This window comes from Taudactylus pleione, unplaced genomic scaffold (genome assembly GCF_031769625.1).
Source record: "Taudactylus pleione unplaced genomic scaffold, aTauple2 ptg000216l, whole genome shotgun sequence".
Taxonomy (NCBI): Eukaryota; Metazoa; Chordata; class Amphibia; order Anura; family Myobatrachidae; genus Taudactylus; species Taudactylus pleione.
This window is the reverse complement of record NW_028284618.1, coordinates 11,897,286-11,916,359: the sequence shown is the minus strand read 5'-3', so window position 1 is coordinate 11,916,359 and position 19,074 is coordinate 11,897,286. Positions and strand designations below refer to the sequence as shown.

Here is a 19,074-nt window from a genome sequence, read left to right as displayed (position 1 = left end):
TGCCAGAATTGATTATAAATTAAACAGGAAACGTAAAGCACGCCGCCATAGGACTAAACCAATTACAATCTCCTATGCGTCATAGTTTGGTACTCTGCAGCAGACGCAGCTACTAATAAGGAAAGAACACTTGATGAACGTGCAGAATAAAATAGCGTTTGCCTTGTGTTTGAGCAGACTACACGTCCTGCTCTCAGACCCTGAGGGAGAATGTGCTAAAGATGCCATGTGCACGATTTACAAATGGAGAAAATGACAGCGAGGAGAAAGTGCTTTCAGAAGTGGAGTCTTACTGGGCTGCTGGCATTCTTGGCTGGTCTCAGCGGGAAGTTCCCTCTCAGTCTCCACAGCGATTTTCCCTTTCTGCCAGACGGCCAAGCAGTAAGAGCTGGCGCTATTCGTGGCGGCCATTTCCAGTATGTTACTCAGCGTTTGACACAAGACTTCTTTCTGCTCATCTTCTACAGGAAACATAAAATATTTTTGCACAATGAGCATTGCAATAACAAAAATAGAAAGATGCTCTGAACTACAAATTCCAGCACGCCTTGCCACAGATTTTGCATGGCCAAATATTAAACTGTGGCAGGACATGTTGGGATGTGTAGTTCTACAACAGCTGGGGGCGCATATTGGGTCTCATTCAGACCCGCTCGCAAGCGGGACGGTGGTTCGACAAATGGAGGCGTTCCTGAAGGGACGCCTGTCGTTTGTGGGCGGCCCTACTGACATCACCAGTGATGCTAGTAGTGAGCTTCCGGCTCTATTAGAGCGGAAGCTCACTGGGGCTTGCGGCAGACGAGACCCAACCACAAGGGTCTCGTCGCAAGCCCGATGGTCGCGACCATCACCTGGCCACTCGCAAAAGCTGTGGGGATCACCCACAGCTTAGTAAGCGGCCAGGAGGCCGGCTTTTAAAAAAAAAAAAAAGCAGCCACCCTCATTCAGAGCGAGCGGCTCTGAATGAGGTCCATTGTCCACTCCTATTCTAAAGAGTGAAGAAGTTGCCTATAGCAACCAATCAGCTTTGAGGTAGCATTTATCAAGTACATTCTGTAAAATGTTGTTAGGTAGGAGCTGATTGGTCTTCACTTGTCCATTCTTTAGAAGTCTTAATACATCCTCCTAAAACCACTAAACTTTACTTTCTAGATGAAAGGTGTTACCGTGGCAATTCCTCCAGTTGGACTTGTCAGTAGTAAATAGTTGATTCTTTAGCAGGAAAGCCTGTAATAATACATATTAATAACAGTTAGAAGAGTAACAATGTTTATTGCATCTTGTTTCCTCTATCTCACTATTCTTAAATGATTGCAGTGATGCATATTATATACATTATTTTTGCCACATGAACTGATCATTAAAAGTGGTTAAGAGATGGGGACTGAGGGGCCTATTCATCATAACTAAAGTTTCTCTGGAGGTAATTATGTTTAGAACTCGCATGGAGTTCTACCTAATTACTGGAGGAATTCATCATTCCTCCTCCCTATAACTATCTATTCCGAAAAGCTGTCATTTCTGCGATGACAGCCTTTCAGGAAATAAATAGTTATCACTATCTACACTAACTTACCGCAGCTGGAAGCAGTGCTGCGCATGCGCTGTTACATCTGTAAAACCAGCGCATGCGCAGAACTGCCTACAGATGCAGTAAGTTTGTGTCCCCCCCTCCGCTCACCTGCCCTCCCTCCACACCCGCTCACCTCCCCCCCGTCCAGCACTTACCTGCCCGCGCAGCAGCCTCTGGCACCGTCTGCTATGCGGTCTCCCAACGGCACACAGTACTGTTTAGAAAAGAAAAAAAAACTTTTTTTTTTTTTTTCTAAACTTTATCGTGTTCTGCTGGGAGAACACATGACAGCATAGCAGACGGAGCCAGAGGAGAGACCAGAGCGCCGGAGGAAGACTGCGGGGGACCTGCCCACGCTGACACAGGTAAGTGTTACCTGCTATTCGCCACCTCACAGTGGCGAATAGTAACTCCATCAAATTCCGAATATACATAGTTTTCGGAATCTGATGAATACCATAATTTCCATATCCCCATACTAATGTATGGGGAGTGTGGAAATTAACACAAGGGGACTTAGCAAGGAGATATCAGTGTTACCTCCTGTGCCAAGTATCTTCATGAATACGAAAATAACGTTATTTAAGGAAAATGTCCTTAAAAACTTTATTTTAGTGTGGATGAATAGGCCCCTTAGAAATATATTTAGGGAAATGTATTAAACTAGGGATGTGCAGGCTCGGTTCTACTCGGTTCCGTTCTGATTTTTTTACCGAATCTTATTGGGTATCAGCTGTCATGAGTTTTGGATAGCCAATAAGATTCGGTAAAAAAAAAACGAACGGAACCGAGTAGAACCGAGCCTGCACATCCCTAATTAAAACTGGAGCAAAGCTGGGAGGTCGTGTTGCCCATAGTAACCAGATTGTCAGGCTTTATAAGCTGCGCTAGAAATAGAACATCTGATTGGTTAAAACCGTTTTTTTCTTTTACTCTGCACAGGTTTCCATTAACGTCTCTGGTGGTGTGCAAAATTGTATTACTATAATTTCCAAGTGAAATGAACTACAGCAATCCCGCTGCCGACTGCCAGGTTGTGCTCCTAAGGCTAGGCAGCTTTCCCTGTAGACTATTGCTATTCAGCCACACACCGGTGCTCCTTATTATCAGCTCTGAAGGTGACACAGGCGATGGGAAGTCAATGCAGAGCCCCAGGGAAATAAGCCTCTATATAGTATCTACAGAAAGAGAAAGGTGTAAATAACAAAGGCTGATATGGCTTCTGAGGATGAATACTGGGATGTTTGACAGTAAAAGGTAAATTGGTCCAATTAATCAGTTTAAACACAAAGACTTTATTTTTACTTATCAATTTGTGGCCATCCGTAATATCACCGAGATGTTCTTACTCGCTCATCAAACGTTGTTCAGGATCCTTCCTATGATACTTGTGCTTACAGCAGCTTTCAGCCGCCTGCACAGCTGTCCCTGTATTACAATGGGGCAAGGGGAAATGATCTGACTTGGCGCAATGTTGTGGCATTTAAAAGAAACGGATAATGCCAGAAGGTCTTTAGAGAGGTGAAAGATCATGAGAAAGGGGGTTACTGGTGACGTGTTGGTGAGAGCGAGGTGGGATACTGTGACTAACATGCAGGAAAAGGCCAGGGGCTAAGTAATAGCCTGGACTCATCGTCACACATCCTATCCCTGGCACAGCGATATTGCCTCCTATTTTGAATCATTGCCAGTATACGCCTCTTCCTTACTGTAGATATTACCATAACCCTAATCCAGTCTCTCACTATGTCCCGGCTTGACTACTGTAATCTTCTGCTAGATGGCCTTCCACACCCATCCGTCCTGTTCCGAATACCAGAGAGACACTGATATTCCTCTGTCACTGCTGCACATTCACTGAACTACTCAACACATCTATAAATTGGCTGCCAGGATACAAATAAAGCCCCTCTGCTTCACCATGAAAGCCCTGTCCAACACCTCCTTATACATCTCTGATGAGATACTATGTACATAAGGGACCACATATCAAAGCAAGTGCATTGCTCTTTCTACATATCTGTCTTCAGCCAATCGCTTTGCATGACCCTCCAGTGGGTGGTGCTGCCAGAGGAGTCGGGGGCGGAGCTAGGATGCTGGCGCTCGGGAAGGGAATAAATCATTACCATGCAGCGTGTTGTGCACCTCTCCTTTCATAACCCGCTGTTGCCACTTGGCAGAACTGCATTATAGGTAAAACATAACACATAAGGCTCCATTCTGTGACAAAATCAGAACACTAGAGCAATATGTACATTAGTGCATTCACAGGGTGTGGTATGACAAATCTACTTTCAGAAGGTCGACATTCATAGTACTCCACTGTAATAATCAGTAATAATAAAAATAATAGTAATAAACATTATTAAGCTGAAACATGTCGGATTGTGGTGGTCCCCCCCCCACCCTGGATGCTGGCAGTACTGTGCATGTTTAGTAAAATTCGATATTCGAGAACCATGGGTTTAAACACACTTACATACATATTAAAAACCAGCTGCGATGGTATCTATGGTAGGGGTTCCCAACCATGGTTCTCAAGGCACACTAACAGTCCAGGTTTTAAGGATAGCCATACTTAAGCACAGGTGTCTTAATTAGTACCTCAGTTATTTTGATTTAACCATCTGTGCACTAAAACATGGACTGTAAGGGGTAAATTTACTAAAGTGAGAGTTTTTAGAAGTGAGTTTTAAAAGTGATGTTGCCCATAGCAACCAATCAGATTCTAGCTATTATCTTCTAGAAAGTGCATGTTAAATAGAATCTGATTGGTTGCTATGGGCAACGTCATTTTTAAAACTCACTTCTAAAAACTCTCACTTTAGTAAATTTACCCCTTAGTGTGCCTTGAAGACCATGGGTAGGAAACACTATCATGTGAGTGTTCGGTCGGTTATATGATCCGGATGTTTATGAATACTTAGGAAGTTATGTGTCAGCATTTTAGGATTATCTACCAGTTTGTAAGCGATACCCCATGGTATGGTCTATTTCCACCTCTTCATTTACTTTATTTTAGCTTAACATTTGATTTAGAGACTTAGCTTTTCATGCATTTTGCTGTCATAAGATATGATGTAAACATGTTAATGTGACCATTGTCAAAGTCAAATAATTGGATATGATCGCTGTACAATTATTGACTGACGATATAGTCGTCTATGGTCGGATGACGTGTTACTAGGACGCTACTTTGCGTCGGTGCAACCCGATGCGCTAAAATGAGTATCCACAACACACATACGCTGATGCACATAAAGCACACACATATATAAGTATATATACACACACAGACGCTCATATGCGTATGCACATACATACACATGGACGCTCATCTGTATATATTCACGTACATACTCAGACGCACATTTGCTATTTCACTACACAGACGCACATATGCGAACGCATACATATAAAATGGTTCCCACACATTATAGTTAATAACCAGAGTTATTAAAGGTATTGTTATCTAATAATTATGATGTGAAATGTACTTAAAGGAGATCTAAGGGTCAGAATACAGTGGACATGTCATGTTTGGCATCATACTAAATCCCTGTTTATTTGCAGACATCCGTTTCTATCGGCAAAGGAGTCGCATCATGCGTCCGCTAGTTATGGATGATGGGGAATTATTGGATAGAATGTTATTATTGGTATGCAGTGTTGTAACCAGTTGTTCGGCGGGAAACTACACAATGTGACTGTTGGAAGATTGAGTCATACCGCTGATGACGCTGTATGAACTGACCAATGACCAGATTGACCAGAAGCAAGAACCAATGAGAACCTGTCAATTTGTCTCTTTGTTAACTCTGAAACCTGTAAGGTATATAAGCTGTGTGCTGACCTCAGCGTACTTGCAGCGCTAAATAGCAACTTATAGGAATCAATACCATAAAGTGCACACCTGGAAGCAGTGTTAGAGCCTACCTGTACAGGTGCAATCACAGCACAGGGACCGCCCTCAAATTGCTCCAACGCTGTAGCTTCCGAGTCACTGAAGACAAACCCTAAGTATAAAACACAAGGGAAACTCAGTGAGCGTCTAAATACACACCACGAACGCACGCCAAGACATTAGTGGGCGTGCTAATGCCGTGCCGTGCGATCGCGGGATTTGCATACTTTGGCTGCGTACGAACGCATCCAGCGAGCGGGTCTGAATCAGGCCCTGTGTGCGGCCAGCACGATGCAATAGGACTCCCAGATCGGGATCTAACGAGACAGCTGCTCTACTGCATTCTCAAGGGAGAAATCAATTCAATTAGATAGGTGCGATTTGCCACTCCAGAACGGCATATTGCATTCATTTAGGGTGCAAGGCGACAGATTGGGTCAACAGGAGAGCAGCGGCGATATCCAGCATCAAACTGTGCTGGATTTAACTTCTCCCACAGACTGAGGTGAGCGAGACGAATGAAGAGACACTTATCAGGGGGAGAAACAAGACACAGAAAGGTATATTTACTAAAAGTGCGGGTTTTTAGAAGTGGAGATGTTGCCCATAGCAACCAATCAGATTCTACTTAACATTTTAAGCATCTTTTAGATGAGAATAGCTTGAATCTGATTGGTTGCTATGGGCAACATCTCCACTTCTAAAAACCTGCACGTTAGTAAATATACCCCAAAGGCTGAGGCAGAGATGAACATAGGCCAGGTTGCATAGAGAATCTTTCATATTTCTGCAGTGCAAGCTCAGAATGCATGCAAGAACAAGTGCCTCTTTGGTCACTTGTGTTACTGCCGACTCTTAAGGTGCGTACACACAACGATTTTTTGAACGATTTAACTATAACGACGTCGTTACCGTTAAATCGTTTATAAAATCGTTCATCTTTTTAAGGTGAACGATGATCGATCATGCCCGTTCACGTTTGTACTTCATCGTCCATTCTGACTGTCCAACAAACTATTTCGTTCAGAAAATCGTTCATGTTGTACAGAATGAACGATAAACGATTTCCGTTCACTGTATGCATGATTAAAATATCGTTCATGAAAATCGTTCAGTAATTTAGTAACCAACGATTTTAGTGAACGATTTTCGTTGACTTTTTCAACGGAAAATCGTTCACTATAATCGTTGGTTAATAACATCGTTGTGTGTGTATGCAGCTTTAGGCTGTTGTATTTTAAAACCAGAAACTTTATCAATAAACAGTCTTATTTCCATAACAGTACATTACTACAGAACACAGTAGTCCGTATCCGCTTCCTGTGAATAAAATGTACAATGAACAAATTTACCTTGTGTCCACCGGCTGAAGATGGAATCCACCAGGCCTTTGCCATTTTTTTCTCCCCATACCAAATTCACCAGCTCCTTATTAGAGTCTGACATCATTAATCCTGGAACCTCTCTTCCCTGTACGTGTTAAGCGGTGCACGTTTCTCGCCCCTCAACATGAAAACAATGGACGGGTGCCCAAGTAAGAGCAGAAATTCAAATGAGATCCTGAAGATAAAAGGAAAAATAAAAAAATGGGTGAGATGAAGCCGAAACTCTAACAACTACAGAGCCATTGCAAGTCACAAACACTAATATCTGCTCTGTAATTTACTACTATAATAACACTGTACAGCTATTGCCCATTGGAGAGCTAGTCATCAGTTTCTGGCAAGCCTTGAACACCAGTAATGGCTTCCCGAGAAAGAACACACCAGGAAGTCACTAACGCGTTTCTCCTACCTGTATGATTTCAAATATCAGTTGAATGTTATAGTCTTCGATCGTTTACAAATCTCACCTTCTGCTACCAGTAATTATAATTTAATTGTATTTGCTACAAACGCTATTTACAAACTTTCTTATTTCACCTCTGTCACACCCAGCTCTTCTGTAACATCCTCCGCTCCTGCGTATCACACTTTAAAAATCTATCAACTTAATACACCTTTTCAAAATAAACTCTTACTGCACTCTAGTGCATCCTATAACCTAACCACTGCAAACCTATGCATATGTACCATTACGTAATACTATTATAAAACTTGTATAAGAATATTCCAATCTAGTGTTCACTGTAGAAAAAGGGGCATGACTGCAAGAAATGGGGGCGTGTCTTTAATATGCGCCCCCTTATTATCACTCATGGGGGCATGTCGGGCTGCCCCCAAGCTCTCCTCTCTATGTGAATAGATACCATACATACATATGCACAAGGCATCTATTCACCGGCGGTGATCGCTGTACCGCTATTTTTCTCACCCGTGGGACACGGCTGCCCACAAGTGGGGCGGCACCTGCCTGGTTGTTTCATCGGAGCGCCTGCTAAAGCAGCCTAGCAGTAACGCTATAATCAATAATAACATTTACAAACTAGATTAACTTCCTCTACCATGTTATTGTGCCCACAAGCGTAGAGGCTCCATTTACGTAGAAAATATACTATACCCTTACCTGTTCCCACTTACTAATACCCTCCTACTTTCTCACACATACCCCTATCACACCCATGCACTCTATTTCCTGTCTCTACACCTGCCGGATTCCATCACTCCCACAGTTCACTACACTCAGACAACCACCGTACTTCAGGCAACATACTTTTGTTTTCTTCCCCTTTCCCTTTGGACCAGCAGTCACTCTACTACTACTACCACCGATAGTATTGTTCGCACCATCACTCTTCATACCTGAAAGTGCCTACTTCCAATATACCCACTCGTCAACATTAGACGGACCCCAATCCTATCTGACTATCCAAGACCACAGCTCCCGTCCGACACCACCATGACAACAATCTCTCACAAGCAGCACTCAACAGCTACAGGTTCATAAGTAACTTTCTCAGCCCACAGGTGGGGATGATCCCGATTTACAGCACCACACATACTGTGCTGCACAACAGCACAGTCCTGGCCAACAAGTATCTCTCCCGCTGTTGTGAAACTACAAATCCCAGCATACCCTTCCACCGATCAGCTGGTAAAGCATGCTGGGGGCTTGTAGTTTCACAACAGCTGGAGAGCCACAGGATGGCCAGGCCTAGTGCAATAGTGCACCCTGAACACAACAGCTGAATCTGACTGAGTTGGAATCTGACTGACAAACCAATAAAAAGCAAGTAACTTTGCATCTGGAACAAACCATGCTATGATGCAAGGGGTGCAAATACATTTATACCCCTTTTACACCGACCTGAAAATCCCTGGTTGATGCACATGAATGTGCATTAAACCCGAGATCTTTGTCAGTGTAAAAGGATCCACCGGGGTCCAGGGACCCGGGGATCCTACTCGGGTAGCTTGCAGGGTTGGCCACGGGTCGTTCCTATGTAACTCTGCTGTGTAAACGGCGTGACCTGGGTCACGATGACACGGACTGTGCCGCATGTTGCCTGATTGGCCGGCTTGAGTGGCGCTTGGAGATGACATCTGCAAGCGTCCACTGCAGTGCAACGCCGGAAAAGCCAGGTCACTGCAGACCCAGCTCCGGTGTGTCCGGCTTTAGTGGCGCTTGGAGAGGACATAATCTTCAAGCGTCCACTGCAATGCCAGAAGTCACTGCAAACTCGGCTCCGGTGTGAACGGTGCCTGTCCCGGGTTGGAAATGTGTTCCAAATCCCGGGTCAGACTCTGGACTTTGGTATAAAAGGGGTATTATTGATTTGCATGCAGGGTAAATACTGGACATAGGAATGGCCATCGACGGCTAACCATCGATTGTTTTACTACTGATGGCAGAAATCCAATGGTTCTCCGCCATCGCTGGCACCTAGCCACACAATGGATTTTTTTTCCCCCCCCAATGTGCCAGGGCATGGAGCAGACCTCTGCCCTCCAACAAGACCCACAAAGCCCCGTCCTCTATTCTTGGTTAGCCTGTTGCCCAGCAAGAAGTAAAGCAGAGATGATCATCGGTGGTTGAAGCAATCGATTGTTTCATACCAGCAATGTCAAGCATCAATGGTTAACCTGATGGCCATACCTACCTAGCCAGCTTTATTTTTACACTGCAATTTAGATGTGAGTTTGGACACACCCCTCTCAAATCTTAATCTCTATGTATATTTTATACCCGCTTCCCTGCAGTGCAACATTATTCTACGAAGGAGCAAAGTTTCTTGATTTTTTTTTTTTGCTTTGCTACCAACTCATAATCAGACCCTTAGAAGAAAAGTGTACAGTGGAAAGAAATAGGTTTTCCTCATAGTATGCTACTGATCCCTATTTTTACAAACAAGCATGCATGCTGCATTGCATTCAGTGACAGCTGTAATGTATGGGAGACATTAAGCTGAGCACTTTGATAAGTTGCATGTCAGATCTCCGTTTGTGCAGCGGTCCTACAGATCAGCCAGAACCCTGCTGTACATGTTGGCAACACCACACGCGGCTGGAATTTCATTATGATCTCCAGAAGTGGATACTGTATTAATGAATACTTGCATATACTTACAGCTAAAACAATTATTAGGCAATATTCTTAACTGACAGAACATGTAATAGACAGATTCTCTAGTAGTCTTAGAATAGTGTATACAATACTCTGCTTTAGTAAAGCGCATGCACTGGCAGTAAATTTGAATCATTAATGAAAAATATTACCGCCCTTTAAACCTCCACGGAGGCCTTCTTCAGCGAAAGTGATCTGGCAGACACAGACGGTACAGCTACACAAACACAAGAGATTCTTTATTAATAGAACACAGAGGGAACTTTGCCACGCATCAGGGGCAGGCGGAACCCAACAGCCAGGCACCAGGGGCAGCTGGCACCCAAAGTCCAGGTACCAGTAGTATATGGCTGGGCAGCTGGTACCCAATGTCCAGGTACCAGTAGTATATGGCTGGGCACCAGGGGCAGCTGGACTATATGGCTGGGCAGCTGGCACCCAACGGCCAGCTGGCGCCCATTGGTCAGGCACCAGGGCCAACTGACACCCAATGGCCAGGCACCAGGGCCAGCTGGAGCCCAATGGCCATGTGGCATACAAAGTTCAGGCACCAAGCATAACTGGCACACACATAGCCAGGCACCAGAAGCAGCTGGAATCCAATTACTGTGCATTGTGGCACCCCATAACCATGCAGCCATTGGTTAGACAGGAGATAAGGGATTTAGGGGTCTATTTACTAAGCAGTGTTAGGAGACAGAGTGAAAAGTGATAAGGTGCCAGCCAATCAGCTCCCAACTGTCATCTCGCAGGCTGTGTTTGAAAAATGACAGTTGGGAGCTGATTGGCTGGCACCTTATCACTGATCACTCTGTCTCCTAACACTGCTTAGTAACTAGACCCCTTACTCTTTATCAGCAGGAGCAGGGCGCGGGCTGTGCACTGATTATTCTCTATCACAGCAGATGACGGGGGTGCGGGCCCCGGGAACTCTCACACCCAGGGCACCGCGTACACTGATAATCCCAGCGCCTGACACCCAGCACATCAGCGGCCCCGGCACTCACCCGGCTACGAGATCCCAGCTGCTGCACCACTGACTGACTCAGGTGCGGGCAGAACCGGAAGCGGAAGTAGCTGGAGAGGGGTCAGGACCGTCACCATGGTTACCAGGATGTGTAGCTGTATAATGTCCCTTGGTGCTGCAGTAAGGAATATTATAGAGACTGTCCTGACCTCTGGTCGGTGCTATGCACATAGTATAGGAGTATATGTGTGTGTATAATATATATATATACACACATACATACACACTCACCTGCTATTATTATATACAATAGTATTCCCTCTCTCTATGGAAAATTATATTCCTGACATAGAGGGTTTAGGAGACAGAACATGTACCGGCTGCAGCTCAGGAGGGGTAAATACGATTTAGTATCTGCTCAATAAAAAAAAAAAAAAATCTTCTATGATAATAAATGTTAATACTCCTGAGGTGGTTGTTATTGTCTATAAGGCGCCGCACAAGAAAAGTGTTGCAAAGAAAATGATGGTGTGTTGGACATAGCATCCAATCAGATGCAAAGGGGTCAATCCAATAATTAACCGCGATGTACTCGCTGGGGCAGGGCCGGTTTGGCCATCTGGCATTTGCGAGGAGGGCGGAGGGCCGGTTCGTGGGCCCTCCACTCCATGCCGCCAGATACATGGGGAAGCAGCTAGATCCCCTTCCGTAGATTGACCATGACGTCATCAGCCAGTGTCCAGCGTCATTCCCTACCATCCAAGTGGGCATAGAGGGGGAATATAACCATGTGGCAGGCGTAGGGAGCCACCGTGCCCAAAGTGTGGCGAGCGAAGCAAGCCCGCGAGGGGTTAACTTTCTTTTTTTGGTGGACTGTGTGGGCAGGAAACTACACTTCCGCCCTCAGTGCACGTCACTTCCAGGTACAAGTGGAAATAGTCTCTACCAGATACATGGTATTAACTCCAGGGGAGGGAAGGGGTGGCAGCAGTTGGGGCGGGAAGAGAGGGGGCATGCCGTGCAGCCAGGCCCCCGTGACTCGCGGCATGCCCCCTTGAAGCTAAACCACGCCCCCTTCACAAGCGCACACACAGAGCGGACTGCCAGGGCTAATGTACAGCCCCAGTCCGTCACTACGCGGGAGCGAGTCTTCGCGGCAACAGTTGCACTTTATGGCAGCCCAAACTCGCACAAAAGTGTTTGCAGGCCCATAGGGCTACGAGAAAAAATGAAGCGAATTGTGGCTGAGAGCGGGCCGCGAGGGGTGCAAGATGAGGTGCTGTTATCTGCGTTTTAACACCGTAGCAACGGCAACACGCACCCTTTGCGGCTAATTGGGTTGACCCCATAATGTATTTTACTGTACCGGTTTACAAAATTAAAGCAAGTGTCTCTTTGGATACTATGGGAAACTACATATTTTTCCTTTAGATTATTTTCATAAATGTTCCTTCAGACCAACAGACATTTCATCTGACATGCCTGAACGCATCAGATGTCATGCCCATACTCTGTGAAATATTTCACAGTGTACCACCCACGATATCTGCGTTCCTTCCCTGGGGAGGAAACATTTCCCAGTGAAGGAACAGAGGAAATGGCAGTGCACACACTGCCAGACGCGGCTGACTGATCATTGCGCATGTTGGAACATTTCTCATGCCCGACCGTCCGATCATCGCTGATAAGTTGCGGCCATACACTATGCGATTATTGTCTCAATCCACCGATAACTGCATAGGGTATGCCCGACATATGTTCATGCTAATACACTTCAGAAACTGCATAGCTGGCCCCCTGATCTGGTAAGGGCTACACATTACCCTTAATCTCAGTAGTAGTTTAAAACAATACATATAATCAAAGGAAGAGAGAACAGTTTGTAATAACATAGCTGACATTTTTATTTTTTTATAATTGAAGCAATTACATTGTTGACAAAGATACAAAATAAAGACACATAAATCAGGCTAAATAGACATCAAATACATTGATACTTGAAATGCAAAAAGCAAATCGTAACGCTCCCACTGCAGACGGGACCTCATTCAGAGGCGGTCGTTAGTTGCAAGCGGTCGCACTGAATCAGGGCGGCCGCTTGTATCCTGAATGACCACCTCCTTGTCGATCGCTAAGCTGTTGGTTATCACCCACAGCTTAACGACCGACCAGGTTGATGGTCGCGATGGTGATCACCATCGCGACCATCAGGGCTTACGACCAGACCCTAAGGTTGGGTCTGGGCACACGTAAGCCCCAGGGAGCTTTCTGCTCTGATGGAGCAGGAAGCTCCCCACTGACATCACTGATGATGTCAGTGCGGCCGCCCACAAAACGGTAGGTGTTCGTTAAGGAACGCCTCCGTTTTGGAAACCACCCCCCTGGCCCGCCTACCAAACGGGGCAAGCTGTCTATCAAAATCGACAACCGTCCCTTTGGTAGCGAGCTCCGGAGCGATAGAGTTTCTCTGTCGCTCCGGGGCTTGTGCACGCGCAGTGCGGCCGCTGCACGTGCGCATGACTAACCATCGAGTCGGTTACGAGCGCATCTGCGCTTGCGACCGACTCTGAATAAGGTCCAGGGTCTCAAATCAGAGCAGAAATATAGGCAAAATAGAAAATAACGGTAGAGAACATTTAAATGCCCATCAGGTACAATATAAAGGCATACATTTAACTCAAGGCTCGAGTGTGAAACACTTTCAATTAAAGAAAACAGGAGAAAAAAAAAATGGGTGTTTGGCACTCACCAGCCGGGCAAAACAATGGGAGGGTCACCCAAGAGAATTCGGATCTCATACCACTGGGTCATGCGCATACTGTCATAAGTCTGGGATTGCATTTAATTCTGTAAAATTACAATATAACTTTCCCATGCCTCAAAAAAGGAAGAGACCTTCCTCTCCAACAACACCTCCACCCAATCATTTCTAAAAACAAACCTAAGTTTTTCCCGGTATAATTGGAAATAGATGGGAGTTGGTTGTATCCACTCCTGTAAAATGGTCTTTTTTTACCACAGCACTTCTAGCAAGCAATAACTTCCTACTGACCAGAGTTAGTCTCTGTCTACTCAGAAAGATACCAAAGGGCACATAAATTACTAGGTGGGTCTCTGCCTCCCGACTCACCCGCCTCCAGAAGCCCTGGAGCACTGAGTACTCCCAAAGACAATGAAGAAGGTCAGACTCCTCCCTGGCATATCTAGGGCAGATATGAGAATCATATAAAACCCATTCTAAATCGTCCGTGTGGGGACAAATAAGTCCTGTGATATACATTCAAAAACAACTCATTATATGTACTAACAGTCAGTAGCATGCACAATCTCAGCAGCCCCGGAACTAAAACAGTGATGGAAAGAGCTGGGAACTGTGCCAGCCATTGGCCCCATCCCCTGGCTATACCAGGCCGTGGGCTAGATCTTTACTTAAGAATTTATAATAGAAGGAAGTAGCCTTACAGGTAGTTGATCTAGAGAGAAGCCTGTCCAGCAGATTATGCCAGTCGGCTGCCAAAAACGCACGCACCACAGAGGCTATGTAATGTTGTGCCTCTAAGAAAGCCAGAGAATAAGCCCTCAGGGTCTCATATTTCGATTGTGCCTCGAGGAATGTCAGGGGCCGCTTTGCAGTGAAGTCAAGCAGGCGATGTAAGCCATAGACCCCTCTCACCCTCCATACAGTAAAAGGATAAGCCGCATCACCTTCTCGAAAGTCTAAATTGTGCAGAAATGCTAAGTGAATTGATTTATAAACAACTATTCTGTCATGTCCAAAGTGGGAAGTGGACCCGGACTGGGTGCAGGGAAGTCCTTGCGAGCAGTTTCCTAAGATTGCAACGGGGCTGGATGAAGGAGGTACTTGTTCATGAATGTCTCTGCCTTGCAGGATGATACAGAGGGTGGAGATCCAAGAAAAAAGGAAAAGCTTAACACCACTGGGTATTCAGGGCACAACTCCGGAGACGCTGAGGTATGGGAACCTAGTACCGGTGCTGACTGGGAATGCTGGTGGATGAGGCTCTGTAATGTAGCGCAGGTAGCGGTTATATACACCGGAACTGAGGCAGGCAGAAAACTGGCTGTGGCACAATAAATGGAGCAGGCAGCAAATGAATTCTCCAACTAGCTACTGTAACTGGAACACTGGAGGCAAAACGAGACAAAGGAGCACAGAGACTAGCACACATACCAGCTGTGTAAGACGTTGCACTGGCAACCTGAGGACTCCCAGGAAGCCCTAAAGGCTGGAGCTGTCAGAGCCCATTTCGAATCATTCAGACTGTATGGCTACTTCCTGTGACCAAATCCAAGATGGTGCCACCCAGCACCCGGCAGCGTTAGTGCAGACTTCCAACTACAGCAGCTCCAACATGCCAGAGACCCAGCGCTGCCTCTCACGGACCTAGCTGCACACCGGGCTAACCGCCAGCAGTCTGCAGACGGACCCCGCCAGAGAGCATGGACAGGTAATTCCCGGGCCCCCCGCGGACCTCCATTGCGGCCCGTGACACATTCAGGCCATATTTATAACATAGAATATGCCAGAGGCACCTAATCATCATTAGTAGGGGATTATCACGGGACTCCAGCAGAACCTCCTGGTCATGAATATGAAGGAAATATTTTAAACCATTGTTGGTAAGAGCATCACTTTTAGGGGTGCATTTGCATAAACGTCTCAATCCTGGAGCCTATCGGTAAAAAAATATCAACTGCGTGGTATGGTTGTAAACGAGGATTTTGGTAAAATTGACCTCTCTATTCAATTTGGGCTGACACAATTTTCTGTGGCTAATATGGGCTCTGCCACCCTGCCATAAGAATCATCCAAACAATATATTAATCAGCTGGATATCTTTTGTAGTGAGGAGAATTAGAAGCGAATGCAGCATGTAAAGGAGGCAGGGAAAGGTCATCATCTTGATTAAGTCGGCCCTACCAAGATATGAAAGGGTCAAGTGATTCTATCCCCTGAGTTCCTCTGTGATAATTCTAATCATTCGTGAAACATTCATTTCGTATAATAGGTTCTTGGGTAATATAATGCCCAGATATTTTAAGTGCGAGGAGGCCCAGATGAACAGAAAGGACAAACCCCAGGAAAGGCCCAAGGGGTGGTAATAGTAGGATGAAGAAGCATTAGCCTTAGATTTGTCCACATTCATTTTCAAGCCAGAGATGACGCCAAACTGCCCAATGTTACACATGACCAAAGGCAGCGAGTGTTGGAGATCCGCAATATATAAAATGATGTAATCCGCAAAAAAACAGTAAGTTTAACATTATGGGTTCCAGCTGACATTTTAAATAAACAAATCTACATAATAATAATCGTGGATGGTCTGTTCTCCCTCAGACATGTCATCACCGGAGGTTCATGGTTCCCGTTGTGATTAACGGAGGGAAGGGGACGGCGGGAAAAAAAGGGACGAGAGCCGTGGATTGTCCAAAAGATGGTGTAGGGGAAAGGTGGACAGAGATGTCTCAACCACTTGAATTACAGTTCCAATACGCTAGTTTTACAATGAAGCTGGAAAGTGACAGGGGCCACAGGTTAATTCTCAACAGACCACCATCCCTAGTTTAGATGCATTGCTAGGAATTCTGTGGGTTCAGCCTAGTGATGGGCAACAGGAGACCCTCCGACTATGCACCTGTGCTCCCCATCACCTTCCAGTGCAATTGTTAAATTTGATTGTTTAAAATCTCACCTCATATGTTATAACACATAGCTTCTCAAACTCGGTCCTCAGGACCCCAAACAGTGCATGTTTTCAAGGTCTTCTCACAGAATCACATGTGATATAATTAACTCCACTTGTAGATATTTTAAAATGTGTCAGTGAGTAATGAATACACCTGTGCACCTGCTGGGTGACCTGGAAAATGTGGACTGTGTGGGGCCATCAGGACCGACTTTGAGAACCCCTGTTATTCCTTCCTATAATTACATGCATTGTTTTATCTTATTCGTGCGATTACGGGTAATGTGTGGCCCTAGTTAAGGTTAGAGATTCATCTATGCGATCCCTGAAGTGTATAGGTGCATACACACACAACGATTGAGTTAATGAACGATTTTAGTAAACGATTTTCTACCTTGAAAAAATGAACTAAAATCGTTTACTAAAGTTGTTCATTTACTATGTTCATTTAAATGTATTGAACGATTTTTATGAACTACAAACGATTTTTGCATATTAACTTAATGAAAATCGTTGAGTTGACAAGTCTGACTCAACTACAAATGTGAACGCGCATGAACAATAATCGTTCATCGTTTGACTCAGAAAGTGAACGATTTTTTCAAATGATTATCGTTAAACGATATAGTTTAACGATAATCGTTCAAAAAATCGTTGTGTGTGTATGCACCTTTAGAATTAGCCTAAAATAACTGATCTACAAACACTGTCCTAAATTCAATATAAGCACATTCAATATGTAAACATACATGAATCACATAAAAAAATATATTAATGGAATTATGAAGTCGTAAATAATTACATGGACATATAATATACAATATTTTATGATGTCTGTCCATATTGTTGGAATAACTTAAAGCTTAATTATTACCCCATTATGTACTATTTACCATGCATCTGTACAGCATTCATCATTATCATCAGTATATAACTCCATAATCATATACTAAAATGGGAAACGACAGCAGCACTGCATAACTGAATCAAACTGAAATCCCACAGCAGATTCTAGCAGACCAGCAGCTGTAATGTGTCAGTCGGATACAAAGTTACAGAACAGAAACGCAGCTGGAGGAGTTTTGACTCTGCGCTGACGCCGTAGCAGCTGGGAGCCACGCTGCCAGTACTACACATGGTGCTGCAGGAAGTGTCCTGAGCAGGAGTTGCTGGAGGGATTAGCAATCTGTGTCTGTGCTGTCAACTATGGGAGGACAAACTAAGAAGAGGAGCAGCAAGTCGAAGAAGAGGCAGAGAGGGAGGACTGGAGGTGGGGGACCTGAGACTTATCCTATAATTAGGGTTGGTCAATAAGCGTCCCCCCCAGCTGTTGTAGAACTATACATCCCAGCATGCCTTGTCACAGTCTTGCTATTTGGCCATGCTAAAACTGCTAAAAAATTGCAAGGCATGCTGGGATTTGTAGCTCAACAACAACTGGAGGGCCACCTATTGCCCACCCCTGCCAGTGTAGCTGCTCTGCAGCAGATGTGTTAATACTGTATATTTACAGCACAGCTATCTGTTGTTTTCTTAGGTCACATGCATCTCATATTCCTCTTGCAGTGTGTAAGGTGTGATGGCATAGTAACTGCTGATGTAACTAGTGATCAGTCTATGTTGCTAAACCATAAAGTATTTTGTAAACAGCACCATGTCTATTTGTTAAATATTGGCTATGTTATTAGTATTATAAGTTACTTGGTGTAGTTTGTTTACAGAATGTGTTAAAAGATATTTATTATAGACTTTTAGGGGTCAATCCTATTAGCTGCAAAAGGGGGCAAGTTGCCGTTGCAGTGTTGTAGAATCGCCAGCAACTTGCTCCCCTCGCAGGCCAATCTGATCTTGCAGATTTTTGTATGCAACTCTATTGGGCAGCTAACCGCCACAAATCCGAAGGTACCGTAAGAGCAGCATATAGCCACTTTTACTCAAGGGAACTCGTGTTCTTTTTTTTTTTTTTTTTCCGCAGTCCCTCAGGGCTGTGTCTATAAATCTGTCAGGGTGGGGGTACCTTTACCAGCATTTCCACGTGACTGCACTGGCTACACTGTGACTGGAGGTGGCTTCCCATTGGAAAGTGCCACCTGCCAGTCACGCACAGGACAGGCAGCTCCTGGGGACTGCGATTAGCAGAGAGTGGCTTCCAGTGAAAGCTGCTGCTCTGCCTTTTCGGGCAGCCCTACACGGCTTCTCGGGGCTGCAGTGAATGCAGCCCCCAAAAGCTGGTGTCATGCGCATGCGCCAGTCCTGGCACCTGCCAGATCTATTGCGCAGGAGCCGGGACCCAACCAGGACATGGACCGACCAGCAGCAGCCCCCTCCAGGTAAGAGGGCAGGAGCCGCTGCTGGTTCTAAGTGTTTTTCATCAGCCAGGGGAGTACCAGTTGTTAGAAAGTGGTAGTTGGGTTTTGCT

At 45.1% G+C, this 19,074-nt stretch overlaps 2 protein-coding genes across 3 annotated transcripts in view; one reads left to right on the top strand and one right to left on the bottom strand.

Annotated features, from left to right (window-relative positions):
* Window positions 1–16,736, bottom strand: part of MINDY3 (MINDY lysine 48 deubiquitinase 3) — a 177,803-nt gene extending 161,067 nt beyond the window's left edge. The window contains exons 1-5 of one of the 2 annotated variants that reach the window (XM_088478634.1): window positions 16,662–16,736; window positions 6,830–7,037; window positions 5,510–5,589; window positions 1,167–1,227; window positions 294–461 (exon numbers count right to left, since the gene is read on the bottom strand). In XM_088478634.1, the coding sequence (XP_088334760.1) occupies window positions 294–461; window positions 1,167–1,227; window positions 5,510–5,589; window positions 6,830–6,926 (406 nt within the window). In that variant the 5' untranslated portion in view covers window positions 6,927–7,037; window positions 16,662–16,736. Of the gene's footprint in view, window positions 1–293; window positions 462–1,166; window positions 1,228–5,509; window positions 5,590–6,829; window positions 7,038–10,987; window positions 11,071–16,661 lie in introns of those variants that run through there. The other variant, XM_088478633.1, reaches the window with a different exon arrangement.
* Window positions 16,737–17,747: 1,011 nt separating this feature from the next.
* The window catches only part of LOC148517493 (uncharacterized), a 715,840-nt gene continuing 714,513 nt past the window's right edge, over window positions 17,748–19,074 (top strand). Inside the window, exon 1 of the mRNA XM_088478666.1 lies at window positions 17,748–17,925. Within this exon, the coding sequence (XP_088334792.1) occupies window positions 17,862–17,925 (64 nt within the window). The 5' untranslated portion in view covers window positions 17,748–17,861. The remainder of the gene's footprint in view (window positions 17,926–19,074) is intronic.